This window comes from Herpailurus yagouaroundi, unplaced genomic scaffold (genome assembly GCF_014898765.1).
Source record: "Herpailurus yagouaroundi ecotype Mexico unplaced genomic scaffold, PumYag 100, whole genome shotgun sequence".
NCBI classification, from domain to species: Eukaryota; Metazoa; Chordata; class Mammalia; order Carnivora; family Felidae; genus Herpailurus; species Herpailurus yagouaroundi.
Window position 1 is genome coordinate 49040504 of NW_024412391.1, and position 26097 is coordinate 49066600.

At 40.4% G+C, this 26097-nt stretch overlaps 1 protein-coding gene across 1 annotated transcript in view; it reads right to left on the minus strand.

Annotated features, from left to right (window-relative positions):
- The window catches only part of DNAH11 (dynein axonemal heavy chain 11), a 358576-nt gene that overhangs the window by 251454 nt on the left and 81025 nt on the right, over positions 1–26097 (minus strand). The window contains 10 exon segments of the mRNA XM_040472462.1: positions 6229–6355; positions 7893–7984; positions 9437–9661; positions 10947–11069; positions 11873–11995; positions 14896–15054; positions 16796–16879; positions 18249–18407; positions 22218–22304; positions 22442–22558. Coding sequence (XP_040328396.1) covers positions 6229–6355; positions 7893–7984; positions 9437–9661; positions 10947–11069; positions 11873–11995; positions 14896–15054; positions 16796–16879; positions 18249–18407; positions 22218–22304; positions 22442–22558 — 1296 coding nt within the window.

Below are 26097 nucleotides of genomic sequence, written 5' to 3' on the forward strand. Positions count from 1 at the left end.
GTGAACCTACTCTCCTCCAGGAATTTCTATGACAAACTCCACTTAGGTGAGCAGCTTCTACTTCTCACTGCGGACGTGAAGGTCCACAGAGACAAGAGGAGGATGGTCAAAACCATGACCATCTTCTGATCTGTTTGCTTCTGCTGCCTCTTCCCCACTCCATCCTCAGTCCCAGCCTAAACTCAAGGGCACCCGCTTCCACCATTTTAGCTGCTAAACAGTCCTCCAGCTTTCTGCTTCCTCTAAAAAGGTGGAATTTTTCACTGATCTTATTTCAGCTAAAACTGCTTCACTCTTGCACGCCCTCTACTAACCACTTGAATTTTGAGACTTTTCCTCTTAGTGATTGAAGGAAGACTAATCCTTGTCAGAAAAGGTGGTAACACACTATGAGTGACAGGTGGGCTCCATCACCCGGATTTCTGAAATTCCTGGGCTGAGACACAGTCACTCTATCACAGACACAACCGAACGCAAGCACTATACAGAAACACACTGTGCTTGTCTTACATATGTGCCCCTTGAAGATCCAGCAGGGTTTTCTGTTGCCTAAAATTAAGCCCATTTTTCACAAGCACCTTTCCAAATGCCCTTATTTACAGTTCATTGTGGGCATTAGTTTAGTGCCATCTGCGCAATCACTGCAAATTTGGAGATTTCTCAAAAGACAACTTGGCAGATTTTCTCTCGTGTAGATTTGGGTCGACCACACTGCGGGACACTGCTAGATGAAAACATCAAACGTTTCTGGGCATACGAATGCCTGACCTTCTCATTTAAGATTTTATCTTTAAGTACTCTCTACACCGTGGGGCTTGAACTCATAACCCCAAGATCAGGAGTTGTATGCTCCACCAACTGACCCAGCCAGGTGCCCCCTCATCTTTTGGTTTTAGAGAATACACTATGGCCTCAATTTCTACTACAGTGGATTCCTGGTGGCCACATTAAAACAAGTAAAAAGAGGGGCACCTGGGTGGCTCAGTTGGTTAAGCGGCCGACTATGGCTCAGGTCATGATCTTCCCAGAGTTCAAGCCCCACATAGGACTCTGTGCTGACAGCTCAGAGCCTGGAGCCTGTTTCAGATTCTGTCTTCCTCTCTCTCTCTGCCCTTCCCCTGCTCCTGGTCTCGGTCTCTCCCTCCCTCCCTCCCTCCCTCCCTCCCTCTCTCTCAAAAATAAACTTAAAAAAATTTTAAAACAAAAACTAAAAACAATAAATAAAACCAGTAAAGAGAAACAGGGAAAAATTATTATATTTTACCTAGTATATCCAAAATACTTTGAACATGTAATAAAAAAATAGTAGACATTTCATATTCTTTTCTTCAGAGTAAATCTTTGAAATCAGGTGTGTATATTTACAGCATATCTCAATTTGGATTTTCCATCCAAAATATGTGATCTGTATTTCGACTTCATCCGATATACTATTACAAAGTAGATTCACATGCTCAAGTTGTTTCAAACACATTCATATTTTCCAATAACTGCATCAAATGCCAGTATTTAAATTTAAATCAATTAAAGTTTACTGAAGTTAAAAATTCTGTTTCTCCGTTGCCACATTTCAAGGGCTCGGTGGTCAGAGTTGGCTCAGGGCGACCCCACATGAGACAATACAAACGTAGCTCAGTGCACTGCGGGTTTGTGTGTCTTCAGTGTAGCTCCATCACGGAGAAGCTTTCACTCCATGCAGTGAACAAGGCAAGAGTAAATGTGCCAACTCTTCTAGGACAAAAAATCTCTCAAGTTATTAGGAATCAGTGGCTAAAAACAATGTCGATGACACAAAATTGTCAGCTATTTAAAGGCACTACATAACAAAGGGACCTTTATTCTGTCTGCCTTTACCACTACACCAGCCACTTGAAAAATACAAAGGGATGTTTTTCTAAGGGAGGGGAAAATCAAATAATGTTAATAATGAGTCATGTGTAACTTCAAATCAGTTGCACATATTGTTGCACCATGCCAATAAATCCTGCAAGCACACCTCTAAATTTGTATTTCTATAAGCAACTACCAGAGATTTTGATCACTGAAGTTAAGCAGGGCCCACACAGAAGTCCTTTAGATCATTCATGCCGTTGGGAGGTCAGGGTGGGTTCCGGAAGAAGGACAGCTGTAAAACTTGATCTTAACCAAGCTTACCAACAGCTAATAATCACTGAAGGCACTCTAGACACACTGATTTCATCACTCTGGTATTCCAACTCACTTGGGAATTTCTGCTTCGAGGATGGAGGCTGTAGGGGTATCAGACCTCCCTGGCTGATCAAATTCCACAATTAACTGCAGAACCTCTCACTTTGGCTCACACTGTTAAATTGAGTGTGGGGGGTAGAGGAAGGGGGCCTCAAGAATTCAAGTCCTCCGCAAGATGTCCACATGAGTTATCTACCCACAAAGGGTTTCTTTTCTGGTGAAATTGCATTGTTATTCCACAAGCTGCAGTTGCCATGTTATTTTGGTTACACGACAGGGAGCACATTCAGGAATGCAAGTACAAAAGGCAGAGGCGGAAAAGCTGTGGCTGGTGGTCCAAAACGGATTCCGAGTGTGAAAAGAAGGTAAGAGTGCAGCAAGGCCAGGCTGTGTGGCTTCACTGCCAAAAGCATTAACTAACTATTCCCTAGTAAGCGACCAAGAATTCCAAAAGCACCTGCACTTTGCAGAACCATGCCAGGCAAAGAAGCTGACTGTGGCTCTGGATGACCCAAACTGCCCGTAGCTCCTTACCGATTCCCAGTCCCCACACCCACACTCCACTCCCCCGCGACTGTTAGTCACTCCTGAGTGGTTATTTCTACCACAGATGAAGTGAAACACCATTTAAAATAATGAACCTTTACTAACAGTGGGATAGCATTTTATGTGAATTTCAGTTGTTGTAAGTTTCATTAATGTAACTAAAAGATCTCAGTGAAATCATTTTTTCAGGACAATTTAAAATATCAATTTCAAAAACATGAAAAACGTAATCCTTTCCAAGCTGACAGTCAAGACCTCTGTAAACCATGTTTGCTCTGTAGCCAGGTGGCTAGACTCTTTTGCTCATAGGCAGCAACACCCACCTCCTTTGGTCAGCATGGGGTAGACAGCACTGCTGGTGGCATTCATCAGCATGGCTGTGAACAATTTTGGAAGCCCCTGTACTGTGGCTTCACTTTAACATCTTTTGAATGTCTTATAGCATCTAGTAATTCATTAAGGAGTGGCAGCAGCACTAGGACCGGGCAATGGATATGAATCGGAGATTTAGAACTTCTGATTAAAATATTAGGAAGGAGGGGGGTGAGAGGGCTTCCACTGTGAGTTCTACGGGTGTTAGAGAACATTCTAACATTGAAGTGATACTGAAAACATAATAATAATGATTTAAAGGTTACACTTTTCAAGTTTTTATATTTATATTTATATATACATATAAACTCAGCCTCTAATTTAGGAAGGATAATGGAAAAAAAAAAAAAATTGGCATCAGGGATGCATGTCCCAAGGAGCCAACCTGTTGTCTGGCTAAGGCGAAGCATTTTTTCATTCTTTGAAAGGAGATAAAGACAACTGGTGAGCAGAACAGTAATGACCTGTTCCACCAGCACCAGCCCAGTACTTCAACTAAGGACAAAGAGGCATTGAGAATGTGCATGTTCCGAAGATGGCAAAGAGGGGTTAGGACGGGTGGGTCCCTCCAGGGCCTGTAAGACACAACCTCAACTCCTTTCCATCTTCTGCTTCCATATACCCTTTCTATACAAAGTACTGCAGGGAGGTGGGGACTAGAAGTGGCATCCTTCATGCCTATGAGTTATCAGCCCACAAAGAGATGCTGTGGCTTTTCCTCACTCCTTCTGGGGAAGGTAAAGAATTCTTTGGCCCAACCAAGTGAGATAGGTGTTGAAGAATCACTCACAGAAGCTATAGGTGGCTCTAGGAAGTCAATCTGTGACATGTACCTCCTTGGACATTTGATGTAGAAAAGGAGAAAGAAGATATAACCCGATGGCTGATTTCACTGCCCAGAGCAAGAACAGGAAGTGCTGACACAGAGTTGGTTCTCTAATATATATCCCCTAGGAGTTTCCCCTGTGCTCCCTGAGGATTGGCACCTTTATTCCACAAGGGACCCAACAGGTGGATGCTTGCTGGTGAGGACACAGAAGAGTAAGTCATTGCTGGTCCAAGAATCAGGAGCAAATATTATGAAAGGCCTTGGGATGCCTGGGTGGCTCAGTCAGTTGAGCATCCAATTCTTAATTTCGGTGCAGGTCATGATTGCAGGGTTGTGAGATGCAGCCACATTGACAGCACGGAGCCTGCTTGGGATTCTCTCTTTCACTCTCTCTCTACCCCTCCCCAGCTCATACTCTCTGTCTCAAAATAAATAAATTAAAAAAAAAAGAAAAAGAAAAAGAAAAGCAATGACTGACAGATGACAGCCCCGCCCTCTCTCCATGATAAACAGATGGGAAGGGGATGTACAATAAAGTAATCACCATCTCCCTTCCAGCTCCAAACTTATTGTGTGAAAGCCTGGCCTCAACAAAGAGCTAAGTCTGGATTGTTAACTAGACCTTGCTGAGCTGCTGTTGGTTTCTTTCATTTTTTTTTTTTTTTAATAAGAAAAAGAGACCAGGATGTTAGATACCTATCCCGTGTGTTATACAGTAGTCTGCTACTTAAGGAGATACAGTAGGGCACATGTGCAATTAATAACCATAGAAAATAAAACTTGCACAAGCCCGTATTCTCTGTAATTAATACTGTTCAGTAAACCAGTCATACAAGTATTTACTATGTTTAAAGAATATAATTAAAAGAAAAACAATGTTATCCTAGTACAGATTTATACCTTTCTCTTCTCATGTATGTATTGAGAATTTAGAATGATAAATATTTTGGATTTCAAAGGCTTCCAGAACATGTACCTGTAATGGAATATGATACCTTCCACCTCACAATCAGCCACGAGGTTCTACCTGCTGGTCATGAGAATGTTCCCAGGAAGCAACTAAAGCTTAAGTGGGGTTATGACTGCTCTCTTTCAGGCTAGTTTAAAAAAAAAAAAGAAAAAAAACCACCCCAAACATACAATTGTGTGATACATCAATGAGAGATGGATATACTGGATTGCTAGTCAATGTAATCAGACAAATTATATTTACAAAGCCATCTGGAAGTTAGTGTGAATATAGGAAACTATAACTGAGGGCTGATCCTCAAAATGCTGTCCAAATTCAACTAACAACTCTGCATTAATAGCACGACTGCACTCGTATTATCAACAGCAAGAAGAGCCATCTTTCGGTGACGAGCCACCAAATTTAGGGTTGAAAAGAAGCGATGAGTGTGAGAAAAATAATCAAGATATATGCTGTAGCCAAAGAACAGTAGAATTCAGGCAACTACAGTGTGAAGTGATACATATTCTAAAGACAATGCATGGAAATCTCTAGAGAAAGAATGTCGACAGAAATCCTCAATGATAAAGCACAACTTAGAGCTTTACAACAATCTTGTCTGTGGTCAGGTCTGGGACTGAGAGCCTCTGTCAGCTGTAAACACTGCAATACCTATGTGGATGTCAACAACTCAATAGGAAGTCAAAGGCAACATCCTCTCAATGTGTACAGGAAGGAATGCTTCGGGATTTGTACTGAGTCTGTCTGTGATCTGAGCCCTCAGGTTACAAAAGATAATAGCTGCTTTTATTTGCTGTAAATACTGTCAGGGGTGGTGTTCTTGCACGGGGGGGGGGGGGGGTGGAATTAGAGGGCTAGAGGAGGACCAACATGAAATGACACAGTCCACCTCTGACACCACTCAAGACTTATGAAGGTGACTCAGGAGTCAGGGAGCAGTACAGAGATCCCACAACAGTCTTGCTCCAAGGGACCCATTCTCCCCTAAGAAAGCTGCTAACCAGGCAGAAGACACTCCAGGCCCCGTCCCAGAATTCTGGGGGATTTGGGGCCAATGGTTCTTCCATTAACTTCTTGCAGGGCCCTAAGCCTTGTGCATATGATATCTTTCCCTTTACTGAGGACCTGGTTCCTTCGGCACCACCTCTGACATCTCTCTGTTGCTGCATCACCCATTTTTATTGCTGATTTTCTATCTCCCAGGACATGTGACACGGCAGGTGGCATTTGACATGACAGAGAAACTGTGGCATCCCTTAGCTAACACAGAATATGACCCTTGCAAAAAATATATATTCCTTACCTGTTTAGGCCGAGCTCCCTTCGAGAGAATGTCAAGTAAGTCTGCAGGAGAGATGAAATAGAACCGCGGGAAAGCCACACGCTTGGTTTCCAGGTACTCAGCAAGAGCTTTTTCACAAAGAGAAAGCCTGTGGAAATGAAAAATCTTTACATGCCTATCTTGCCCATTCAGTTATTAAAACAACAACCATACAAAACCCAGCTCCTCTCATCTGTCCGCTCACCATAATAAGCTTACTGTTGAACAGGTAGCCTGACTCCCTCTCTGTGACCCCAGCAACTTGCTTGTGCCTAACATACGTGTCATGCCAAACAGGAGGAGACAGGTACAAACACACCACCAGTCGAGGCTAAACAGAGATCAGACTTAGGTTGACGTCACACCTCGCTTTAAAAAAAAATTTTTTTTTAACATTTATTCATTTTTGAGAAACAGAGACAGTGTGTGAACGGGGGAGGGGCAGAGAGAGAGGGAGACACAGAATCTGAAGCAGGCTCCAGGCTCCGAGCTGTCAGCACAGAGCCCGACGTGGGGCTCAAACCCACCGAATGTGAGATCATGACCTGAGCCGAAGTCTGACACTCAACCGACTGAGCCACCCAGGTGCCCCACTCTTCACTTTTCTTAATAACCCTCCTACTTGCCAAGAGAAACTGGGCTTGGCATCACTCATCCGGAGCGTAAAATGTATCAGTTAAGATGTAATTGGTTTAAAGTCTTCCTTTCCCCAGTGAATGCCTATGAAACACAAGTGGCTTCAACTCTCTCTGGTATTCAGAGGAGTCCTAAGATTCAGAATCATTTCTGCTTTATTGTTCTTAGATAACCCCTGAGACTCCAACATCACTAAGAAATAATTAACTGCTGGGGCACCCGGCTGGCTCAGGTGGAAGGGCATGCAATTCTTGATCTTGGGATCATAAGTTAAGCCCCATGGTGGGTAAAGAGATTACTTAAGTAACTTGAAAGAAAGAAAGAAAGAAAGAAAGAAAGAAAGAAAGAAAGAAAGAAAGAAAGAAAGAAAGAAAGAAAGAAATTAACTTCTGTGGAAATCTACCCTTTTAAAATTATGGCCAACTTTACCTCTAAAAAACTTCCAGAGCATGAATAATTTTGTTTATGTAATATTCATTTTTATCTAGAGCTCTTTTCTACCTTGCAATAAAAGTAATCACAGTTCTGCACAAACTTCTTCTTTTAGTACCTGACTGCCCATTTGTAATCAAAAGCCAGAATATACAAATGGCCTTTAGGACAAAGATTTCATAAATACTAACATGCTTTCTAAGGGTAATTTCTAGTATTAGCTGTATACCCAAAAAAAGACTTGAAATTATTAAGTGCATTCCAAGTTGCTGGCAGAGAAGAGATGCTTAATAAATATTTGGAGGATAGTTCAATAAAAGAAGTGATCATTCATGTCAATTCTCTTGATAATATTCTCATTTTACTACTATGATAGCCCGTTTGGAAAAGAGAAATGTATTTGATTTACATTATCTATGTACCACCGAATATGTCCAAGGTAACTGGACAACCATAAGCAAAATCATAAATTTACTAACAGTTGTATCTACAATAACATGATGTTAAATGCTGTAACATACTTAAAAGCAGTCTCATAAAATTATAACAAATTCATCACTTCATAGTTTTATCGTTACCTGTATTGCAAATCTTTAAGTTTTTCATAGAGATTAGGTCTGCATGTTGCTTCTAGAACGTTCTTTATTTTAGCTGTCTTCAACATTAACTCCTGTATGAAAGTATAAGGTGGAGCCATTGATATTAGAAATTACTTTTCTAAATTTTTCATCCATTTGAGGAATTTAAAAATGAAGAACAGGGGTACCTGGGTGGCTAAGTTGGTTAAGTGTCTGTCAACTCAGGTCATGATTGCTCAGTTTGTGAGGCTCTATGCTGACAGTGCAGAGCCTGCTTGGGACTCACTATCTCTCTCTCTCTCTCTCCCTCCCCCCCCCTCCCTCCCTCCCTCTCCCTGCCCTCCATTGTTTGCTTGCTCTCAAGCTCTCAAAATAAGTAAAACTAAAAAAAAATTTTAAATAAAAATGAAGAATTGTAAGAAAGTAAGGTGAAAGAGACTTCTAACCCCATGTCTGCTCACTTTTGCTTTTAAACTTTTAGATGAAGGCCAAAAACAAGGTACAATCATACAGTTTTTATCAAAATAAATTCGATGGGCATTACCACCATTCTGGGTCCAAACAAAAAGAATCGAGACAGAGAACCCAAAATCTTAGAGTATATTCACATATGAAAATCAGACGAATACTCAGCAGTCTATTCTTTCTTCCTTAAAAGTTAAAATAGTATGGGGATGCCTGGGTGGCTCAGTCAGTTAAACGGTCAACTCTTGATTTCGGTTCAGGTTATGATCTCACGGTTCATGAGTTTAAGCCCTGCATCAGGCTCTGCGCTAGGAGCTTGCTTGGGATTTTCTGTCTCCCCCTCTCCCTGAACCTTCTCCATTCAAAAATAAAATAAATAAACATTAAAAAAATAAGTTAAAATATACCTCTGGGTGTTCTTTAGATAGGAAGAAAGATAGTTATTCCCCATTTCTATATAAAAACGTATAGCCACTACTCCTTGCTGAAAGTCTTTCAAATCATTTACCATTATCATGTGTACATCTCTATGTGTTGTCTGTGGCGCGTATGACATAAACAAGTAACTAGTAGTATTGTTACTGGCTTCCCCCCGCCGCCCGCAGTACTTTACTTAATTAAGACCTTACTGCAAGGGTCAGCAACCCAGGGCTTAAGGGAAACATCAAGCCTGATGCTTCTTTTTGTATGACTAGGAGCAAAGTATAGTTTTTACATTTTTAACCTGTTCAAAAAAAAGTCAAAAGCAGCTTAACATTTTGTGACACGTGAAAATTCTAGAAAACTCAAATTTCAGTGACCATAAACAAAGTTTTATTGGCACACAGCCACACCCATTTATGTAGTGTCTGTTCTTTCACACTACAGTGGCAGTGTAGAGCAGTTATGACAGAGACCGTAAACAACTACAAAGCCTAAAATACTTACTATCTGACCCTTCCCTAGATAAAGCTTCCTGATCGGCATCCTACAATGCAAAAGCATATTTTTAGAAATACCCCCAAATTATGTTTTTTATAAGATTTTTATATTGTTTGGAAAACTCTGCTATGCTAGAAAATAGTCTGTCTTCTATGAACCTTAAATTCAGCATCTAGTCCATCGAATCTTCTAGCATCTTTCACAAGCTGGATTCGAACATCTTCTGAACAAACAAAGATGCTTTCCAGGTGAGACCAAGTTCGCTGGACTTCCATCCAAGCAAAGATGACTAAGTCTGCAATGTTTAATTTATTTTGCCAGCTTAACACTTGTTCAATAAAATATTCCACATATTTGCTTTGAAGGAGAGTCTGCAACTGAACCTAAAACAAAGGAAAAGAATGGTAAGGAACAGCTCAGGTGGGCGACTGAAAGTACTGTGAAGGAGGGGCCATACCCGTTTTGTTTACTGCTGGATTCCCAGGATCTAGCGTGCCATACACGGAATAAGCATTCAGTATTTGCTAAGTAAATGAACGAATGGCATTCAATATTCATACAGACTTTTTTTCCAAAAGAAAAAAGATAAGTAGCAGCAAATGCATTTCATGTGTCTTCCACAGGAAGACCATGTAGCTCTTTGTAGGCAGAAAAAAATACTATGCTCCCGTGTGTGGCTTTAGGAATTACACTGTATTCCTTCATCTTCTCTCAGTCTCTCCCTGGGGTCCCTGCCTATTAATAATTGCAAGGTTATAAATCTTCTTTTTCTCCCAAAACTGAAAAAAAAAAAAAAAAGAAACCAAAACGAACTTTGTCTACAGCTTCCTAAGCCCTGAAGTTTCCATTTTTCTCCTCTTTTAGTCGACAAACCAAGCATTAATGCTGAACAGTCTGGTGAGCACTTCTCACCATTCTCCGATGCTATAATCTCAAGAAGTCACTCAGGGGAAAGGCCTCTTGTCATTCTCTTTCACCTGTATGTATTTAACACATTTGACTTCTCCTCTACCACCAATTTTAATATGCTATCATGGACATGTTACATGATTCAAAAGTAAAGTGTACAATGTGATGCTTTGACACATATATGTATTGTAAAATGGCAACCACAATAAAGTTCCTTAACACCTCCATCCCCATAAACTTTTTTGAGGGGTGTGTTAATAAGATCTATTCTCCTAACAACTTTCAAGTAGACAATACAGTACTATTAACTATGGCCACCATGACATACATTAGATCCCCAGGACTTACTTATCTTATACCTGGAAATGTGTACCTTCTGACCAATTTATCTCCCCACCTCCCCCACTCCCCAGCCCCTGACAACCATCACTGTCCCCACTGCCCACAACACCCTCTTGATTGACATTCTTTGTTGACTACCAGCCCAACTCACAAGGCTCTCCCCAGGTCTTTCACCCACCCGACAAAGAGCCTCTCTGTCACTTCCTAGACTCCTTGGAGCCCTACTGTCTGTCTCCCTGCTCAAGTACAAGTTCCGTGAGAACAAGTGTTCACACCTTTTGATCTCAAAGGGTACCATGCCCAGAGTCAGGACAAGTAGATGCCCAATGAATGAATAAATATTGAATACTAGAACTTGGAAAAAGTTTATAATTATCATTTAAAAGGAAAATTCTTCAGTAAATATACCCATCTTACTTGGTTGTGCTCTAGAGTTTCAAAAAGTTGTTCATCAGATTTTAGCAATGGAATGCCCGTCCGATAGTGAACTTCATAAGAGAACTCCATGGTTGCCCAGGTCTGACTGATTTCAATAATAGCCTAGACATAAACAGTATTAAGTTATGTGTACAGAAGTTTAGTTTACTACCAATATCTAGGATATCATCTGGAATTTTAAAAAAACTTTCACAATTTGCAAAACATAAAAATAAAAATAAAGGGCTATCCAATACTACTGGCCTCATTTTTTCTCCTGCAAATTATTCATGGTGATGAGGTTCAGAGAATGAATTCCACCTCACAAAAATAAGCATCACACTAACATCAAATTTCTGTTGGATCTGAGATTTACATGCTTCACTGAAACAGAACATTAGAGCAGAAAGGGACTTCCAAAGCAATCTAAACATTTATTAGAGATGATTTTCACATCAGCCAGAAGGAGACAGGTAGTACTCTGAGTGCCTGAATAAACCTGCATGAACCTGGGGGATGGGGTGGGGGGTTGTGGTTAGGGACCTCTCTGCCGTTCAGCTGCCTCATCTGTAAGACAGGGTCAGAGTATTACCTACCTCAGAATTAAATGAAATACTATAAATAAAGCACTAACAGCAGTGCTTGCAACAAAGCAAATGACATGTTCTTAAGTGTTCTCTATCATCATCATCATCATCATCATCATCATCATCATCATCATCATCATCGACTGGGTCAACCCTCCTGTTTTACACATCAACTGTGGCTTAGAAGGATTCAGATTCCTGCCCAAGTCACACACAAACTAGTGGCAGAGAAGAAAATGGGACTCATGGGACACACTCATGGCATGGGGGCTTCAGACTCTTAGGGGCTACAGCACAGAACTAGCTCAGTGTAAAAGGAAAACAGCCCAAGGACACCACCTTTTCAGTCCCCAGTTCCTTCACCGCTTTGTCCACAATGCTCCGGACATCATCTTCCACTTGGTGCAACCGCAACACTAACAAATCTGCCAAAGTTGTGGCTTCGTTTATTGAAAATCTGACCTAATTTGCAAGAAAAAAGGGCGAAATTTACATTACACATGTATTAATGGTTCTTTGGCCTAATGGCCAGAAAAACCAATCACAGCTAAATATATTCAAGTCAGCTGCTAAGCACACCTCTGGTTCTGCAAGGTGGGGCCCATTAAAGACAATGCTTTTTAACGCATAGTTACTGAGGCATCACCCACCAAAAGCTAGGGCCAAGGTTGTGGCCATGTTCACACTCCACTGCATTCTTTTGTTTCATATCCTTCCCTTGTCAGCTCATTTCTTATCTCTTTGCCCACAAATCCCATTTTTAAAGAGAATCACATTGTTCATTTATTTTAATTTGGTTGAAATCCCAGGGATCAGGGAGTAGCTCATTTGTCTTTTCTTCCTAAAGTACTCTATTCACTGAACATAATTCCCAGTTGCTTCCGTGATTTAACTTAGTTTTGTCACTAATTTAATCTTTGTTCCCTGGCAAAAAATATTCTTACTCATAGGGTCATTATTCATTATTACCATGTGAAAATATCATTCACATTTATCTCCCGATCATCTTGTTAACTGCCCACCCCCAACCCCAGCATTTGCTAAGCCCTCAGCTCTTCCTAAGTGCTCAAACTCAACCGCCCCCCCTCAAACATGAAGAGCTGACTCAGCCACATAGCTGCAGAAAATCTACTTCCCTTCCTGCTGCTGCTAAGAATACCTTCCCTGCTTCTAGGTAGCGGCCGCCTTCTCTGCCTCTCCCCAATCTCTAACATTGCTTGCCACCTTCTGCCTCTCCAAAGAGGTGACTCCACATTCCCATTTGCCCACGATTAGGGGTTTCCTGGGAGATGGAACCTTCAGGGCTAAAACCTGCCAAGTCCTGAGCAAACCAGATGAGTGCTATGTCTGCATCACTTCTGACCTTACTCCAGAGGTGATGGGGGCCGTGGACTGAGTTCTGTCTCAGAAAAAGAATGAGCAGGAATGTGTAATGGGGCCACCCTGATCAGCTGTGTAATCTGTGCACTGAAACACAGACACCTAGCCAGTCAACAACTGGAGGCTGAATCTAGCTGCTGCAGGATAGCCTGGGAAGAGGTGCCTTTTTCTAACTTTTAGAAAGGCCTGATACAGGTAAGAAATGGTGTGAGAAATGACACTGGAGGAAATAAAGGAGAGGGACACATACTTTATCACATATAGGAAGATTCAATAAAGGTTTTCTGAGTGAATATATTAATCAATCAATTACCAAGTCTAATTATCCAAAGTCTAAAAGACTATGGAAATCATAGTAATAATAATGATAGTAACAATACTAATAGCAGCTTCAAGGGCAGTTAACCGAAACTTGCTACATACTTCATCAATGTATATAATCTCACTTCCAATGTTTTAACTAAATCCGTATGGGAGGCATTACAGCATTATTTTCATTTCATACAAGGGGCAACTGGGGTATGGAGAACAGGTAACTAGACCAAGATCCCAGAGTTATTGTTCGGGTTGGATGAATAAAGCCTAGGCTATGCCCACTTCACCTGACTGTCCCCTTCCTCAACTTCCCCACTGCACCAACTTTGCTTTCAAGTCATGAGAGCCTTTCTTCACAATGTGTGCCTAAGAGACAACACACTCATCAGGCAGCCTTTTACATATTTTGAACTCCTAAAGATCACCTTCCCAAAAAAAAAAAAAAAAAAAAAAAAAAAAAGTTGGTATATCTGCTCTTAAGATACAGAAAGACTAGAAAATATAACCTTAAGTCTCATGGATACATGAGAAATCATTTCATGCTTTCCAATAAAATCAAAACTATCAAAGGACCATCATTTTTTTTTATGGTTTATTTATATATTTTTGAGAGACAGAGCATATGTGCAAGTGAGGGACTGGCAGAGAGAGAGAGAGAGGCCGGGGGGAGAGGGACAGGGAGAGAGAGAGAGAATCCCAAGCAGGCTCTGCACTGTCAACATGGAGCCCAACTTGAGGCTCAAACTTAAGAACTGTGAAATCATGACCTGAGCCAAAATCAAGGGTTGGACACTTAACCAACTGAGCCACCCAGGTGCCCCAAAAGGCCATCATTATTAAATGACCTAGGGTAGGGGTGGGGGAAGAAATCACAATTTCAGAATTCTCTCTCCCCTGAATTCACTTTTATACCCTCTGATCCTCTCCACAACCATGAGGTTCTTTCTAGCCATGCTGTGCTCCATACAAGGCCTTCACATGATCTCACTTGATCCTAACGAGAGTCCTCTGATACAGGGTTGGGTTCTTGCTGAAGTCTCTCTTGGTTTACAAATGCCTAACATCTTGCTGTACCCTCACAAGGCAGAGGGTAGAGGGTTCTGGTCATTCCATCCCATTCTAAGGGTACTAACTTCATTCATGAGAGCCCCACCCTCTTTACCTATTTATCTCCCCAAATCCCCACCTCCAAATGCCATCACAGTGGGGATTTAGGCTTCAACCTATGAATTTTGGGGGACACATTCAGTCTACAGCAGGGGCTGAAATGGTATCTCCGCACGGTCAGTTTGTTGGTCCTAACTCGAGGAGCTTGATCTCCTCCGTTTGACCAGAAGTCTTTTTTTTTTTTTAAATGTTTATTTTGAGAGAGCACAAGCAGGAGCTGGGATAGAGGCAGAAAGAGAGAGAAACAAAGAGACAGAGAATCCCAAGCAGGCACCTTGCTATCAGCACAAAGCCTAATGCAGGGCTCACATGCATGAACCATGAGATCATGGCCTGAGCCAAAATCAAGAGTCAGATGCTTAACTGACTGAGCCATCTAGGCATCCCTTGACCAGAAGCTTTCTCACAAATCCCACTTCATTCCAGATAAACAACGTAAACCAAGGAATAACACTTAACAGTCACAAAAATATTCCATTAACAAGACCCAGGAAACCCACCCCAGTGGCCTTCATCAGCTGGTGCCAATGCCTGTCTCTGAGAGCAGGGCTCTGTAACTCTGTGACCACTCTCAGGGAGGCCGCCATGTCCTTGACCGTGCTTTCCAGGCCTGAGTAAGCATCCCATACACGGACTTCCTTGTCTAGTGAGCAGATTTCCTAAAGAAAAGTTAAAAAAAAAAAAAAAAAAAGAAAAAAAAGAAAAAAAACAGATCTTCAGATATAATAGTACATTTTATAATTTGTCTTCTATAGAAGAATAAATATATACTTCCCTGAATTACTAAAGAGTGAAAGCATCTAAGCCCCTAGGTTAAGGACTAAAATCAGAGAAATAGAAAGGATCTTCTCATTTGTATGAGTCATCTATGTACAAGCCACTTAGATTCACTGGTTTCTTATTCATAGGCGCTAACTGGATATCCCATGAGGAAACCCATGGGACATTAAATATAGGCAAGTTAAGAGAGTTTCCAGGACCTGTGCAAAGAAGAGCATTACCTCTGGAAACATAAGTAGGCAGAAAACAGAGATTGTTACCTGAATTACTAAGATCTTCCTTCAAAGACCTGACTTATTTAAATGGCAGCCCTGAAATGTTGGCTACCATTGAATGTTTGTTCCTTGGCACTTAAATATTTCATGGTTTTAAGATGTATCAAGTAGGGCCCCTGACTTGGCTGTCTTCTTGGCCCATGAAACAACATTGAAAATTGTGAATGAGAAAACCCATAATAAAACAATTCAGCACAAAGAAAAGGACAATGCCACTTTATTAAAACAAAAAATGGCTTCAGCTGAGAGTGGGCATTAAGGTGTCTCTCTGAAGTCAGATAATCAAACTGTAGCAAAGATAAATGGGGGCCTAAGCACAGTAATGGCATATGCTGACCCCCTGACATCCAAAAGAATCATGGGACATTTTTGTTATGGTCTTTAGGATAAGGATAATATGAGGGGAAAAAACAGAAAGCCTTGGTAGGAGCCGAGCACAGGATGGGATCAACACAAAGATGTTAACAAAAAAGTAAAAAGTCCTGACACTTTTTAACTGCCTTTCACTTCTGTGCATTTTGGCTTATCCAAAGAGGTTCTACCTTCTTTAAAGGGCATACAGCTATGGGGACTAGCTATCAAAGCACTACATTCAAATAAGGTCTGTTCTGTATATATTGAGTCCCTCTGGGATATCAGAAGAGTCAATAAAGATCACAGTATTCCATATAAATTCACAAGTGGCATACTTCAATTAGTTGCCCCAAATTTCAGAATCAAAGGGTATCTTTTAAGATACAAAGTAATGGTTGCTAAAGAAAGAATGAAAAACCTTTCTTAAGCCTACCCTCTCAGCCATGGTACTTGTTTTTTCATGTTTATTTTATTTTGAGGGAGAGAGAGGGAGGGAGAGCGCATAACGCGCTTAAGAGCGGGGGAGGTGCAAAGAGGGAGACAGAATCCCAAGCAGGCTCCCCACTGTCAGCACAGAGCCCGACTTAGGGCTCAAACTCATGAACCAGGAGATCATGACCTGAGCTGAAATGAAGAGTCAAAGGCTTAACTGAGTTAACCCAGGCACCCCTCTGCCCTGGTACTTATAATCTTAACATCCTGCATTCTAGAAAGCCAAAGCTAGCTCAAGATTATAGCTGCTACTCACAGATTCATTTGCCCTAGTATGTTTTCACCCACTCATTCACAAAAAGGGAGCCTCGATTAGAAATGCAACTAGCTGAGAGTTAAAAAAAAAAAAAAAAAAAAAAAAAAAGGTACTGCCTCATATCATCCTGTTTGAAGTAAATAAGGACACCCAGCCCAATATACCAGACACTCGGTTAGGCAAGATGGAAGGAGGTGGTGCTGAGAAAGATAAATGGTTGTAATCGACAGTTATGGAACTTGCCTTGGCAAACCTTCTGAGTTCTACATCCATCTGTTCCACATTAATCTGTCTCCACTGGGTTTTAGTCCAATTATCAATGCTTCTCTGAAAATGCACAGGCAGATAAAAGTGTCAACAACATTTGGTGAAATCAAGTCTCCACAGCAAAATATATAAACTGATGATACACAGTGATTCCATCATCCAGTGAAGAGTCAATTATTTAAATATTAACTGCACTTGTCAAAACTTCCGTATCAGCAAAACAAAAAAGTTGTCAGGACCTATCAAACTTAAGGTGAAAACATTATGATGTATTAATTTTTAGTCGCAATGACAAATTCCATATACATACCATCATCATTTAATCCTGAGTACTCTGAGTTGATAAGTATATTACCATGAATTCCAGATTTTAAAACTCTACATCTAACATGAGTTTTCATAAGACAATTTTACAACATTATTAAGACACTCATCAATTTCTTGACCATATTCTAGGTCCCTTATTATATTTCTTCCTTTTTTATTTATTTTGAAAGAGACAGAGAGAGAACGCACATGCATGAGTAGGGAAGGGGCACAGAGAGAGAGAAAAAACCAGAGAATCCCAAAAAGGCTCTATGCTGTCAGAGCAGAGCCCAAAACAAGGTTCCACCTCAGGAACTGTGAGACCATGAGGTGAACCAGTATCAAGAGTTGGATGCTTAACCAACTCAGCCAACAAGGCACCCCAGTATATTTCTTTCTATGGTTCTCAACTAACCTCACAGAACATTATGTATAACACATGTTGCAATATACCTACTTCCCCAGAATGTATTTTCCCACTGAAGTTTGTAAATGAATTAACAGTATATAAATTAACTTTAGTCAGGTCCATTATAGATGCATGTACATGTAAGTAGGAGGATATACATGAATCTGCATGCACAAGTAACCATATACACATACTAGTTATATATTAATTTTATTTATATCCCACATAATACCTGAAAAGAACTTGAAGCAGTCAACTCATCACACACAGTTCCATTCAGATCTAAAAATAGGGGCACCTCGGTGGCTCAGTCAATTGAGGCATCCAACTTGGCTCAGAGCATGATCTAGAGGTTCACAAGTTCAAGCCCCACATCAGGCATCGAGTGACCATGCGTCCCACTTTGGGACTTCAGACTCTGCACTCTCCCTCCTTCTCTCTCTGCCCCGGTAGGATTTTCTCTGTTTCTCTCTCTCTTTCTCTCTCTGCCCCCCACTCACTTGTGCTCTCTCTCTCAAAATAAGTAATTAAAAATCTTTTTAAAAACCTGATTCAGAGAAGAATCTTCTAAGAGATACACAAATTCTAATTCAAAGGGGAGGGGAATATGATACACACATATTTCACATTATAAAACCCCTACAAAATGATACAGACATTAAAATTTGCCTATTTATACAAAAGCACTCACATACACACAAAGTAGTGTCTTACTCTGATATAAATCATGACATCCCAGAGTCCCTTGAGCAATTTTACTTCTTTGCGACACTGCTTCATTTGTTTGTACTCTGGAAGAGCCACTTCAAAAAGATGGGTAGATTCCTGCATCTGCAACATTTCTTCTTCCAATGCTTCAAGCTCCTGATTTGCCTAAGGAGAAAACACACACACATGCACGCAAACACCCTTAACGTCCAATGAACTGCCAGAGAAAGAGAAGCCACGTGGTTCTATACCCCTCCAGTTATGTTAACATTTGCAACCTTCATTTTAAAATGAACATTAAAAGAAATCAGCAGTTTAATTATTGGTAAAATGGAGGTTTTTGATAAGCAAACTCACAGCTACTCAAAAATTCAGAGTAGACTACTAATAAATACAAACCTGTCACCAATATTGCCCCCTACATGCTTCAGCAAAGTTTGCTCTCGCATCAGATTTCTATGAGTACAATTTTTTTTCTCTTGATTCTCATTTTATAGCTGGAGACTTGGCTGGAGAGCAAATGGTGAGGCTCTAGAAGATTCCACTTAAGAAGAAACCACTTCTTTAAAAAAAGAACTTTCGGATTTAAAAAATATCCTAGAGATTATCAGTAGTACAAAATGTACTGAAGAGAATTCATGAAATAAAACACTGGAGATAAAAACAGCACAGCAGGAGAAATTTCACTGTACAATTATCCTTCCCAAGGCTGAGCTACCATCCCATCTATGTATGTATGTCTGTGTTATGCCAAATACAAATGGAGTCATTTTTTTTCTTTCTTGATAAGCCAACTCTTAATTTTAGTTTTGATTAACACTGTAGTGTGTTCACATGGTTAAAGTTAGAGGAGTACAGAAGAGCCTGTAACACAGCAAAAGCTGGTGCTCTCTCCAGTCCTTCTGGGTGCCATTTCTCCAACTCCCAATTCCATGCACAAGCTGCTCCTTCTTTATCAAGTTCAGACATTACGCTAGGTTACTGGCTCTGCAAAAAGAGGACTTAACTTTGTTTTTCCACTTTATATTTTCTCCCAGCCTCCTCTCAATACCCAACTCTTACATTACTTTAGTTCTTCTGGTTTTCTTAAATTTCAATACTCATACTTAATCCTTCTGGGTCTCAGGTTTCAACTCTCCCAATTTCCCACTATATCAAGAAGAATATGAGCACTTCAATCTTCTCTCATTATACATGTATTTCATTTTTACAAGTTATGTCTTTATAACCAAGAACTGCAATGCTATGACTCAGTTTACCAATTTTTTTATTATGAAAAATTCCATACACATAACAAGGTGTGGGGTGTGTGTGTACCATCGGCTTAGGACTATGTTATTGGTAACTTTTAATGGCCTCCTCAGTTTTATTCCCTTCCTTCCCACCACAAATTTAATTGCCAAATTTTATTTAATATTCCCCTGATCTTTATATTTCTACTATATATATATAGGTACTGCTAAATGCTAAAAGGTTAAATTTTTTTTGAAATTTATGTGAATAACTTTATACTCTATATTAAGACATTTCAATTCCTGCTTTGAGCCATAGTCGTGAGGCTCTGTGAAATTCACTGATTTCTACTACTGTATAACTACTACCTTGCATGAATACTGCATTTGTGACTTTGTATGAATACTGCAATTAATTTATTCTTCAGATGGTCATTAAGGCCCTCTGTGTAACCAGTACTGACGCTCTCCCAGGAATTTTTGTGTCCCCTGGTATAAACGTTTCATTTACTCCTACAGCAGTAGAAGCTTCTGTTTGCCTCTGCCTTCCATCTGAGATTCAGCTACTCCATTTTTTTCCCCTGCCCTTGAGAGCTTTCTTGGGAGCACAGCAATAGATATAAAGTCACACATGTAGGGGTGCCTGGGGTGACTCAATGAGTTAAGCGTCCAACTCTTGATTTCAGCTCAGAGCGTGATCTCACAGTTTATGAGTTGGAGCCCTAGATCGAGCTCCATGCTCAAAGCGTGGAGCCTGCTTGGATTCCCTTTCTCCTTTCTCCGCTCCTCCCCATCTCACTCTCTCTCTCTCTCTCAAATAAATAAACCTAAAAAAAAAAGTTGCACGTTTCTGAACATGCTTCAGCATCTTTTACAAAAGGATTTTCTAAATGTCTAGACTACCACACTCCCCAAAGTAAACAGCCCTTTTATTTGTCATTTTTCCTAGATTACTTACACTAAATTATTCCTAAATATATATACCTAGTAATGTTAATTCCACTGCTTACTGTACCTTTGGATATGAAGAAACAAGAGTACATAATATAAGTTTACCGAGGAATCCGTTATAAAGGAGAAATTCACCATACCACTCCCTCTGATCCTGAAGGGGCAATGGTTTTCTGCCTCATGGAGTGAAGTGCCTTGAATGCTAGGGTCTACTACCAGCCCAGAATAAGCACCTACATGCCTTGGGATGAATCCAGTTAGAGGAGTATTAAATGTATGAGCCACACACACGAAAATGACTTCAAAATAAAGGTAACCCAGCCCTACTATATTCAAAACATCCCTCAACACATTCTGTAGGTACAAGGATAAATATCTCTGACTTTTAAATATTTAACGATATGCTGTTATATTATAGCATGCAAATGGTAGGATTCAATAAATAACTATAGTAAATGTTTACATACAGCACGTTGGTTAGTCAAGTAAAAATGTCTCCCCTTCCACAATCTGTTCAGACCACCTGCAATTCACATAGAATCTTTAAAAACTCCACAACTCTATTAGCATATTCTAACCCACAGTGAATACATTAACCACTTTTCTTTAGCCAAGTGAAAAAAGAAGATCTGCTACAGAATGGTGTTTTCTGAAAGGCTTTAAGGCAGTTATAACTAAATTCAATCTACAATTTGGACAGAGAGGTACAAGCTGTAAGTTTTATACCAGTCTAAGGAGTAAAGACCATCTCCAGCATGAAGTAAAAAGAGGATGGAAGTCTCCATGAAGATCTCAGAAAGATTCACCGTTCCTGAATCTAAACCTCACCAACTCATTTCTTATTTTAGATGCTAGGTTAAGAATTTCTGTTATTTTTCTTTTTTCTTTTCATTTTTAAAAAATGTTTATTTATTTTTGAGAGATTGAGGGAGAGAGAGAGAGACAGACAGAGCGTGAGATGGAGAGGGGCAGAGAGAAAGAGAGGGAGACCCAGAATCCCAAGCAGGATCCAGGCTCTGAGCCATCAGCACAGAGCCCAATGCAGGGCCCAAACCCACGGCCCGTGAGTTCAGGACCTGAGCCAAAGTCAGACACTCAACCAACTGAGCCACCCACACACACCTCTAATAAACTTTTAAAACATTTTTTTCAAGCCTCAAGCAAACTATTCACCATTTTGGATTATTTGCCCATAATACTCATTCTTAAGAGTTCACTATAATAATGCAGTTCATTACGAACGAGGACTGCAGGACTAATATTTCTATCCAGAGTTAGGAATAAGTTATAAGCTTTCTTTAACCATGGTTAAAAGTCACTAGCCAAGTATCACATGGTAAACAACAAAACGGTTAAAATTCCTGTTTTAAAAAAATTTAGAGAGGTAGAATTTTAACACTAATCTGTCACTAACTGTAATCTCCAGTGTTACTTAATTACACACGATGGTTTCTTTAGCTGAAAAAAGGAGAACAGAAGCTGTATCATGGGGATATTGTAAGAACTGGAAGAAAGAATATGAAGTAATATGCTTAAAGTTCTCGACACATATATATAGTAAGTGCTTAAAAATAGTCATTTTTGTTACTTTCACAAACATGATTACTTTGATAATGATGGCGGTTTTGGGAGACAGGATTTAAATCACTATTGGGGAGAAAGGTTCATAAACCACTTTTAAATAGTTAATTCTCAACTGCGATAACCGCAAAACTAAGGCAAAATATCGCAGTATCTAATTTGACTTTCTAAAATAACTACCGTAGCAAAAAATAATTGAGATCAGCGTTACCTTATCAAGCACAGTGTACGGATTTTCTGTATTAAAACGGAGAGGAGCATAGAGTCTGAATCTCTCTCTGAACTCGGCCTGCTTTTCCTGATGTGGACAGAAAAAAATCTGACAGTGAATCTCAAACAACAGCCTCAATTATTCTTGTAAAATCTTTCTTAGAAATGGGGGGGGGGGGGAGGAATACCAATAAAAATACCCACAAAACTTGGTAGTTAGCTTACATCGAAGGAAATACATTTTTTCCTCAGCAGCATGACTTCGACATTTTGGAGAGGTGAGACCGCATGTCTGACAGTCACTGCAATCTTTTTGGTCGTTTCCCATCTTTCAGGTAATTCCTGTAAACACAAAGGTGCAAATGGGAAATTACCTCAATGCGTCAATCCAATCCACTCCACAAGATTCCATGATCCCAGCCGCTTTGAATGAACCCAGGACATCTCATTCTTCCAGAAGAGAAGATGCTTATCCCCAGAAAGATTCAAGTGGCCAGAAGGCTCAGAGCCAGGCTGACCCCCTGGTGCCAGTGGATCCATGTCTTCCAAGTATAAACCAGGGCTGTCGTCTGGTGTTAAGATTTCTCTCAGAATAAACGAAAATCTTTTCAAAATACACACCAATCTCCAAATTGTTTTGCTGTTGAGGGAATAAAATTAAAGCACTCTGGAAAGGATTTCCTTGCTGTGTAACAAGTGGAAAAAGAGCCAGATTTAGCAATTTAGCAAGTGGAGAAAAATTGTTTGAAACTGGTGGGACAGAGAGGAAAACGTGAATCAATCTAAGCCCATGTTTTCCTCTAGCTTCCAAAGCTCCTTGTGTCCTTTCTCTGAAGGGACAGTTCGAGCCTTTAGGTTAGGCTCACTGTAACTGTCCTGGATTTCTGAAGTAAAAAGAAGCCAAGGGAAGAGAAGGTTAATTCCTACTTGATGTAGGACAAAACCGGCAATAAACAGTCCAGGTAGCAACTCAACTCTGTACTCCCTGACTACAGTGCAAACAGGACAACCTATTTGGTCAACAAATTATCTTCTTTGAAGAGCCCTTGTAGAGAACCACTGTTGAAAAGCATTCCTTGTGCCCAGACTAACTGAGCATTGTTCCTCTGATCTCCTTGGGACACTGAAATTGTTGTGTCATACAAAACCACCCCTAGGGGACTCTACTTGTGTAGCTCGAGAGCAAAAACAAAGGTTCTAAAGACTATTTGTAACCCTCAATAAATATCTGATGAATGATTGAGTGGGTAGCTGCCAATTATGAGAAGGACACTGTGCTAAGTGTCAACTGTATCCACGTGGGGGGAGGGGTACCACAAAGATAAAATACGTTCTTCCACTTAAACTGTTTTGTAATCCATCAGAGTGAATGAGAGCTCCCAAGAACTATTCCATATGACGGAATGTGTTAACTTCAATCAGGAGGTCTAGGGGTTATGGAAACAAAATTCTTGGAAGGCAACTTTCCTGACAGCAATTGCCAGAACAGACCAGGAACCAAGAGACTTGGGCTCTAAACGTCCTTGTCCTTCATCATCTTCCTCCACCCTTCTCATCAAAACTCAGCACCCTCATCCGTACAGTCTCACCTTGCCTTTTCCCATCGATTCCATGGAACTCAAATATCACCTGGAATCCTTTCCGGAGTAACAGGTGCAAAAGTCACATCCCTGGGCTTGTGCCCCTTAACCCTTATTGACTACACCAGACCTGCTGTTACCTGCTTCATATTTAGGATTCCAAAAAAGCTTCTGCTTGATAAAAATAGATTTTCATTGAAAACCAAAAGATCAGATGATCTCCAAAGTCTAACTGATATGATTCCCAAAATGAGTTAGCATTGACTCTGTGGCTCAAAGTAATATCCGGGTTGCAATGGGCAGAGATGAGCAGGAGCTCCCTGGAGATCCTGCCAAGTAAGATTAGCAGCCCAGGTTGGGGTGGGGCTTGTATGGAAATGAGACAGTATTCAGAAACTAAAGGCAGTCATTGAAGGCTTCTTAACAAGGAAGGGACTTAATAAAAGCTATGCATTAAAGTTTAGTCTAGCCTCAGACCTTATTGTAGATAGTGAGTAAGGACACAGCCACAAGGAGGGGCTTCTTAGCCCAGAATCAAGCACAGGCTAGTATCTGGACAATGTTATAACTGTTAATGATTATGAGGAGGAAACAGTATCACAAACTACTTTAATTAAAATAAGATTGGGGCACTGTTATCCTCCACATGTATTTTGTAGTACTTTTAAGTCTTATTTTTCCTCTGGATGGAGGCACACACATAGCTAAAAGTGTAGCCCACTTTCGAAATATTAAAAAGCCCAGTGTTTTCAATAATGCATTAACCTCAAATAATGAGCCAAACTCTTAAAACAGAAATTCTAGAAGCCGTGGTTACATGATCTGTGTTACCACTGGTTTCTCTATATATTAAGATCCAAGATCCGGCTGAAAGAATATCCAAAGCTCTCTAAAAACAAACATTTACACTGTGCCCCACAACTATCTCATCTCTCACTCTTGCTATGCGTGTCCGTATCCACATCTTACCGCACTCCGTGTCTAACTAGGTTTCAGTTCTCATTGCAGTTATATAGTTAAATAGAACTCAACAATCCATACATATTAATTCTTTATGGTCTCTGTAATCAAGATAACGCTTGTAAATACACTGCTGCATTCAATCTTCACAAAACAAAATGAGAGAGATAAAATGCAGCAGCTGCTACAAGAAGTTTGGCAGTTTCTCAAGAAGTTAAACTTAGTATCACCACAGGACCCAGCAATTCCACTTCTAAGTGTGTTCCACAAGAAACTGAAAGCAGGTACTCAAAAAAAAAAAAAAAAAAAAAGGAATTAGGTACTCAAATAGTTACTTGTACACCAATGTTCACACCAGCACGACTCATAATAGCCAAAAGATGGAAACCACCCAAATGTCCATCAAGACTTAAGTTGTGGTAGATATAAATACAATGTAACATTATTCAGACACGAGAAAGAAAGTGCCAATAGGCATGGACGTCCTTTTCGGAGTGATGAAAGGGTATGGAGATGAGAGGTGGTGGTTACACAACCTTATGTTCATATTAAATGCCATGTACTTTGTAATGATCACTTTTATGTCATGTGAACGGTGCATTTCACCTCAAAAAAAGAAAAAGTGGGGGAAGTGGACACAGTACCAATGTTAAATGTAAGGGATCTGGAGAGATATTTTCCTGAAGAGGGAGCATGCTCTGAGACAAGCAGATGGGATGAACTCGTACGGTACTCAAAATCAAATCTACGTCTGGGTTCCACACTCTACTCGCTGAGCTAGAATTTAATACAAATGTGTTTACATTAATGTGTCCACTATTCACATGTACAAGGTGAAACCTAAGTCCATCCTGGAAGTTGGTGGATGATGCAAATATACGATCTACAATACTCCGATATAGGCATGGGAACTGTGAGCTCTTGATTCGTGGTTTTAATTCTAACTACCACAACTTTATTCAGCACTGGGCACAGAGCAGCCACCAAGTTTTTCCAAAGGACAGAAACAGGAGGACAACACGCAACTCCTATTCAGAAAACAGTGATTTCTCCAACCAAATTGGGCTTTATTCTTTTTTAAGTTTATTTATTTTGAGAGACAGAGAGCAAGAGTGGGGGTGGGGCAGAGACAGAGGGACAGAAAAAATCTGAGAGATCAGCAGGCTCCAAGCTGTGAGGTCATAGCCTGAGCAGAAATCAAGAGTGCGACGCTTAACTGACTAAGCCAGCCAGGCGCCCCCTGTGCTTTATTCTTTATTAAAGCGTCCATAATATGGTTCCAAAGACTAGGACTCCTCTCAACGGACAGACAGCTTTCAATGAAAGAGAACTGGAATATAT